The 7,808-nt window shown below is 34.0% G+C and overlaps 1 protein-coding gene across 1 annotated transcript; it reads right to left on the bottom strand.

The window, feature by feature from the left end:
- Window positions 1–711: 711 nt before the first annotated feature.
- Window positions 712–7,583, bottom strand: LOC307162398 (CD48 antigen-like). The gene is made up of 7 exons (XM_079877648.1): window positions 7,466–7,583; window positions 4,714–5,022; window positions 4,198–4,461; window positions 3,932–4,054; window positions 3,190–3,230; window positions 1,567–1,626; window positions 712–1,382 (listed from the first exon to the last, which is right to left on the bottom strand). Exons 1-7 carry the CDS (start codon window positions 7,518–7,520, stop codon window positions 1,209–1,211), a joined length of 1,026 nt encoding a protein of 341 aa, XP_079733774.1. The 5' UTR covers window positions 7,521–7,583; the 3' UTR covers window positions 712–1,208.
- Between the last annotated feature and the right edge of the window lie 225 nt (window positions 7,584–7,808).

Here is a 7,808-nt window from a genome sequence, read left to right as displayed (position 1 = left end):
GATCAGAATTTCTTTTTTTGTTGTTGTTGTGGCATATTTTCTCAACATATCCAGTTTTGAGAGCTAGGATTTGAGAGGTTAATAAAGATAAAATCAAATTCAAGAATCAACAAACATCTAATTTAAATAAGATATAAGTTTAACAGGGGTGTCAGACTCAGTCCCTGGAGGGCCACAGTCCAACAGATTTTAGTCCCAACCCTGCTTTAACATACAAGCCTAAAGGACTAGATTAGCTGGATCAGGTGTATTTAATTAAGGTAGAAGCTAAACTGTGCAGCTCCAGGAATACGATGTCTCCATCTAGTGGATATCTGTCAAAATGCACTATGAAGACTTGTGATTTTGCTACTAGGCATAAGTGAACACACCCATGCTAAAGTTGACTAAAAAGATTAATAAAAAAAATCATCTTTTAGAAATTGATCTTAATGCCTTAATTAAAAAAATGAGGAAAACTCCAACCTTTGAGGACACCAATAGAGGCAGGCAGATTTTTATTTTTAAAGGCCAGTTACTTCATGGATCCAGGATACTATGCATCCTGATAAAGTTCCCTTGGCCTTTGGAATTAAAATAGCCCCACATCATCACATAGCCTTCACCATACCTAGAGTTTGGCATGGGGTACTTTCCAAATCAAACCAGCTATTAGGCTAACTGAAATAAAACCATGCCAATATGGTGAAGGGTTTGTGATGATGTGGGGCTATTTAACATAGGGGTGTCCTGACTTATGCACCCTGTATTTTAAGAAAGAACATTTATTTATTTAAGATACATTATTCATTCACAAAGAAAATTGGTGTCCTTAAAGGTTGGAGTTTTCCTCCTTTTTTTTAATTAAGCAATAAAATCAATTTCCTATTTTTTTTATTCCTCTTTTTAGTCAACTTTAGCATGGGTGTGTTCACTTATGCTAATCACTGTAGGTAAGTAATATTGGATTTGCATTTGTACTGTCTTTATACCCGTTTAAATGATTAATTATTAAATATAACATGCAAGTGAGGCCAATATTATATCTATCTGCAGTTTTATACTGATTTTGTATGATTTTGATTCTGATTCTAATTTCAGAATAGCATACTAGAATACTGTTCTTATTATTTCTACCATATGCCGATATGACAGAGATAGTAAGAGTAGGATACCATTTTGAGATCAGCCCTTGTGAAACTTCCCCATGTGACAAACACAGTTCCATGTTATGCGTCTTCAGATGAAATGGTGGGTGGTTTCTTGTTTGGCAGTTTGCACACCGTTGAATAAACTGTATGGTCTGTTTCGACGGGGACTGCAGGTTTTTGGTGTTGTCCTACTGTGCAGTAGGTTGTGTTGGGTCGATTATCTCCCGTTTGCTCCTGTGTCTGATCTTGAACCTTATGAATTACATATAAAAAGTGGTATTTTTAAAATGTCCCCTGAATAAACATGCCTAGCTGGACAATTACTAAAATAAAGACAATATAATCAAACATTCACTAACCTACAGTTTACAAAATAAGTATTTAATAGAAGCATATTCCATAATCTTAGCCTGTTAACTTTTTAGATTATTCTCACCCGTTCTGGAACATCATATACATGACCATTGTCATTGTTGGTTTTCTGCATTTCTTGACTCTGAAATTTTCAAACAAAAACTTTATTTAAAATGTTCTATCAAAAACTAATAGTACGTGTATATGGAGTTCATGGACACTGGCTTAGGCTTGCCACGCTGTGATAGGCAGCTTGAAAAGAGAGTCTCTGGTTGGACTCCACTGAATAAGGCATGTAGCTGAAACAACATGGAGACACAACAAGACTATACAGAGATTTTAGCAAAAACTAAAAAAGTGAAAAGCTCAAAAAAAAACCAGAGGACATTTGAGGAAAGGAAGCACAATATATAGGGTGAAAAGCACATGAGGAACAGGCGAGCACAATTAGTCAAACGAGGACTAGACAGATTCTGAATTCGGAACTGTATACAAGCTACTCTTACTATTCTTACCATATTTCTCTATGGCAGCAATAAGTGTAGTATGCTGTTCTGAATTCAGAAAAGGACTAAACGAGTGGACGTGGCAAAAGGAAACAAGGAGGCAGGAAAAGAGAAGCGAATGGTCATTCTTCTCAATATATAGGGGGCGAAAAACAGTATGTGACAAGTAATATGTCCGAACTCATAAAAGAGTAGATAAAAAAGTATGATGACTTAATACTTCCGGCGAGAGTCTGAAGTGCGCACACAATGTTGACTGTACTATCCCATGAGGCCACGGGAGAGGATGTGAATGGCAATGAAGCGACGCAACTGTTGCTGGTGGGTCACATGATAATGATAAAATGATGAATGGAAAGTACAATAAAGCGCATCATTCCAGGAAATCCCTATTGCTGTAGCTGAATAAACAGAAGATTGAAACGCTTTGATTAAACATGACTTATAACTACACGACTACATTATTCTGTGTAAGAAGGCACATCATCTCACAGAAGGAGGAGCTCAACTGTCGTTATGAAGTGAGTTTGGGGTAAATGCATGTTATTAAATGTTGTCTGTTGTTGGACAAGAGGTTCATAAATGCTTCTCATGTTTTGGAAGGATGTTTGACCCGTGTTGTTTTTTCAAATGCACGTTATAAGTGACTCAAACTCACAGTGCTTTCAGATGGAGCAGCGTTTACAGAGCCGTACATCAATGGCAAGCTGTGCATAAAAAATAATCACAGCCTTTGCGATTTTAAAATCACGATAAGCCATCTCGATTTAAGTGCGATTACATGTAAAGTGCGATTAATCGTTCAGCCCTAATTCATATTATTGATTTTAGTTGCAGAAGGATTAATTCAGGATTTGGGCATATCAATGTTTTCTTGAGAAGGTTTAATTATAAAGTAAGCAGCAATAATAGTTATTATTTATAACAAAAATGTGTCTAAACACTTTCTGCTTTGCAAAGTCAAACATTGCCTTCAGGTAAATAATGTTTTAATGGGTTAAATAATGTGGTTATGCATCTTGTTTAGATACTGCATAGTAATACGTTTGCTAGACAAATTTGAAAATAACAAGGAAATATGAAACCAATTATTCATGTTAATAACATGAATAGAAAACATAACTTGAATAAAAATAACAGTATGACAACATATCCATAAAGTCTGCAAACAAAATGATGAATAGTAATGTGAATCTTACCTGAACTTGAGCATAGACTGTATTATCAGCCTCTTGGGCACCTATGAGGTTTAGAATGTATAACAATATATCAACATCAAAATAAAAGGGAATGTATTAATTTCTCAAACTGTCAAACTGTCTAATCAGTGTGTCTTCTAATTTGTAGACCTTCTGCATCTGACTGGATAGAAAAGGTTGTTTTGTTTTTTACAGGAAAGGTTTCTTACACCGAGTACACTGTGTAAACAACAGGTGTAATGTAAATCATTTCAGTTATAAATAAAGATAATTATCGCATTAGTCTTTATAGTAACCCTTTGTATTGCATTTAATATTTTGCTAAATATTTTGAATATTCTTGAATTTGTTGTTTTCCTTTCCTTCTTTTTTGGCACCAGCAAAGAACAAATACATTTCTGTATGTGCAAAACATTGTCATATTTAAAACTGAAAAGGTTGCATTGTTTTGAGGTGAATATTAATTTAACGGTGAAAAAGCAGAATAGTTTAAGATGAACAGATTTTTTTTTAGTTGGTCACTAACTTATATTTAAAACGATGATACGAGAGTCTTTACTGAATTAAAGATAGGAGAAAACAGTATTCTGCATTATTAAAATTGACCAAAAGAGAAAAAAAATGGTGTAAACCTATTTTTAACTCAATTTTCAATTACTTATTTTAGTACGAAAGTACTTGATCAAATTGATGAACAGAGATGTTTTCCATTAAAAATATGTATGAGGATATATGGGCATACCTTTTTTACGTTTCCGGTAGAGAAGGACTATAATTGCAATTGCCAAAAGACACACTGCCCCCACTGCCACTGCCACCAAAATATATAGCCAAGACTGGAGCGGTGGCTTAGTCTCGTCCTTCTCTGGAAAAAGAGAAACATATAATTAAGAACTGTAGTTGTCAGTTAAGCAGTTATGATAAATATGTTTAATAAATGCTGTGTGTGTGTGTGTGTGTGTGTGTGTGTGTGTGTGTGTGTGTGTGTGTGTGTGTGTGTGTGTGTACCTTTATTATTGATACAGAGCTGTTTGATGTTTATTCTGTCTTTTTTCCAGCTAACTGGGTTGCTATGGTTACAGATGATGGATTCCTCACTGCAGTTCAGGATGAGAGTGTTGATTTGTGATGTCACTTCCTCTGGAGAGCATCTGTTGTTCTGATAGCTAGAGTTTATCATGAGGTCATGAGCTCTGCATGTGAAGTTCACAGTACAGGAGTCACTGCTGGACCAGTTTGAGTTTACAGTCAGAACAGGAGCATCAACAGCGTCTGAAACACACATTTATTTTTTAACAATATCATAGATCACTTTATTGTAAGCTGTAAAATTCCTATAGCTGTTTACAGAATATACTGACTGAAATGATGGCAGATAAATTATGAATAAAAACAAATTTTTATGTTTAATATTTATTTTTTACATTTAATATCACTACTTGTATTGTACAACAGTCAAAAGAATAAAAGACTGAACATAAATGAGTCTTATGATCTGAAAACTCCAAGCAAAATCACACTCACCTATAACAGATACTCTGTATGTAACAATATCTTTCTCTGATACTCCACTTGCTATTGCTGTATAGAGTCCAGTGTCTGTCTTCTGCATGTTCTTCAGTGTGAGAGAGAAGGTTTCATCATTGAAATCCACTCTGTCCTTGTAGGAAGAGTGAAGTTTTACTTTTTTTGTTCCACCTATATACACAACTATATTCTCTGATTTAGCATTTCTCCAGGATAAAGTATAAAACTCTGGTATTTCTTGTGTCTGTATATCCAGTTGAACAGAATCTCCCGTCTTCACAAACACAGAGATCTCAGCACTGAACCCTGAGGAGAGAGAGAGAGAGAGAGAGAGAGAGAAAGAGTTTCTGAGTACAGCTGGTGAATTCACTATAGACCCATTGTACACATTTTTCTGAAATAAGCATGCTCAAATAAATCAAATGTTTTACATTTAAAAATACTGCTTTCAAAACTTTTCTTTTTAAATAGAGAATAGCATTTTAAAAAATGTAATACAGGTATTATGCACATATCTGGAGCTATTTGTCACTGCTGAGTCACATAATCAAAATAGGGAGGAGGTGACATAATTATGAAAATTAAATAATATATGTGTATTACAACACTCAAAGCGTTATTTTTTATGCTGTTCACTTTATTTAAATAAATAGTGTTGATTTAACAGCATTGTAACAGATTTCTCATTCAAACATGATTGCATAATGTTAAACTGACCTGAAACTGTTGCTCTTTGTCTTACTGTAACTCAGTGTTTTCATTTTGAAATATCTTGATCAAAAAGGGCTCTCAAAAAGAAATGTATTCAATTTACATTAATTAATCAAACCTGCAAATGAATTGTTCGTTCAGTTTACTTAATCCATTTGAGTTGAGACGACATAAATTATTTTATTTGTGTTAAAGCAGTGGTATGTCCAAGACATATGTCAACACATTCTCATGTGTATTGTGCTTGATTATATTTTTATATATTGTGCTATTTTGGTTTGTTTTCGGCACATTCTCTTTTCCACCATAATGCAGGTACTCAGATTGTTATCAGCTGCGGTTGATGAGCTTGTGCCTGAGATGACTGATGGTGAAGGGAAGGAGCACAGATAAGCAGCATTGGATCTGTGATGTTGGAGAGCGACTCCTTTTACTAGGATGGGTTCATTCTCCTGTCTTCCAGAATGTGAAATATATGTGAAAGTTTTATAATTTTAATTGGCACACACATAAAAATGAATGTATATATTTTTATTATTATTATTTATTCATTTTTGGTACATTTCTTAAGAAGCACAATTCATTTTTAGACTTATTTGTTGACCAGTTGTAGTCTGTGCAATAAATATCAAAAGTTCTAAATCATCTATTGTGTTTTATTGTTCCACTATAGTAATGATAATATTTACAAATAATAATATATTTAAGTTAATAGGTGTCTCTAACATTGTCCCACAGCAACATTAAAATAGTGTAGATTAGTGTACAATATAATAATAATAATTTATTCTATTTAGTGTTCATTCATATAACATATTTAATATTGGGAGCATCCACTTTATTTGACATATTTGAACATTTTATTATAGTTACACAATAGTTACTTGTAACTCAGTTATTAACTCAGTATTTGTAAGAAGTAACTATAACTGATTACTTTTTAAGTAGCATGCCCAACACTGTTCATAAATAAGTGTTTGCTGGGATTCTCTGGCATAGTTCGATTAATACAGCCACAATTTGTGATACACAAAATGTACTTTTCAATAACATAAACAAATAATGTCAGAATGATATTTGCACTGCTATTGTGCATAAATACCAGTAGCTAGAGAGTAGCTTGTACAATGAGGTTGTTGTCATGTCACCAGAAATAGTCATCAGTGTCTGTGTGTTGTGAGGGTCCTCAGCAGTGCCTGAATTCCAATATACTGATTCACGACCTAGAGAGCTGGGTAGCTGAATGAGATGCATAGCCTTTCAAAAGATACTCCATTACATGTGTACATGTACATAGGCAGTCAACGCATCCAAGAGTTATAACTCAAATACACACATTTATAATCTTTTAGGCTACAGTTGTATAAATCTGTGTACTTTCTAAGGGAGCATATTTACCAGGGTAAGTATATGTTCCCATATTTACTATATATGGCACACAACAAACACATGAAAAGGGTCCTACTGTAAGTTACCAGGGTCCTGTTCCCCAGTCCAGTGGACTGTTATAACACATTAAGTAAACATTTTAAAAGGTCAGAACTCATTTTCCAAGCACCATTACAACTTTATGAATGTCTACCCTTACCCCTGACCTAAGGAAGCTATGACCTTTTTTTTTCAGGTTCCCACTCTCTTTGTGTAATGTAGACAAGCTAGTAAGAGCTGTGAGTGTGAACCTTACTGATCAGAACTGCAAAACATTTAGCGACTAACAATCGCTCCCCTACACAACACTCTTCACGCCTATGATTTATGATTAAAAAAATACAAGATGATGCTTGTAATACAGGTCTAAAATAAGAACTAAAGTGTGGTAAGTTTCTTTCAGAATATTTTTTATAAATGAATAATAAAAAACACAGATTAAACAAAATAAGTGTAAATTTTATAATTTGATTAAAAAAATATATATAAAGAAGTAGCCTAGAGGATATGCTAATAAATATGATCTGAGCCTTGCCCTGTGCAATCATCACTGTCACAATAATCATTATTAATCAACAGTTATATAACAAACATGTCTCTTTTTTTTTACCTGTTCTGAAGGTCAGAAGAAAAATAAATAATACAAATAGATGATTTACTCCCATTGTAACAAACTAAAAAGATAAAATAAAACTCGAAAAGAATGCTGTGGCTTCCTATGTGTAAAAGCGGAAACATGAAGCGTGTAGAACATAGAAGTTCCTCTTCCTCCTCAGAGTCAGGCGTGGTAAGGGTGTAATGTGTGCAGGGCATTGGGGCTGAGTTCTACTGGGCCCAGAAAACCTAGTGATGCCCTAGAACTTTCCTCATTTTTACTTTCCTCAGTTTTAGTAAAAATGAGGAAAACCGCTGATAAGTCATTCTAAATTATGTTTTTTTGAAAATGTAAAAAT

Source organism: Squalius cephalus (assembly GCF_949319135.1).
Source record: "Squalius cephalus genome assembly, chromosome: 7".
Classification (NCBI taxonomy): Eukaryota; Metazoa; Chordata; class Actinopteri; order Cypriniformes; family Leuciscidae; genus Squalius; species Squalius cephalus.
The sequence above is the reverse complement of the archived record's forward strand: the minus strand, read 5'-3'. Positions and strand labels throughout refer to the sequence as shown.

Coding starts and splice junctions, on each gene's coding strand:
- LOC307162398 (XM_079877648.1), bottom strand. CDS start 7,520: ATGGGAGTAAATCATCTATTTGTATTATTTATTTTTCTTCTGACCTTC. Junction 5,023..7,465: donor TCTTCTGACCTTCAGAACAG/GTAAAAAAAAAG, acceptor CTCTCTCCTCAG/GGTTCAGTGCTGAGATCTCT. Junction 3,231..3,931: donor CTACCGGAAACGTAAAAAAG/GTATGCCCATAT, acceptor TAAACCTCATAG/GTGCCCAAGAGGCTGATAAT.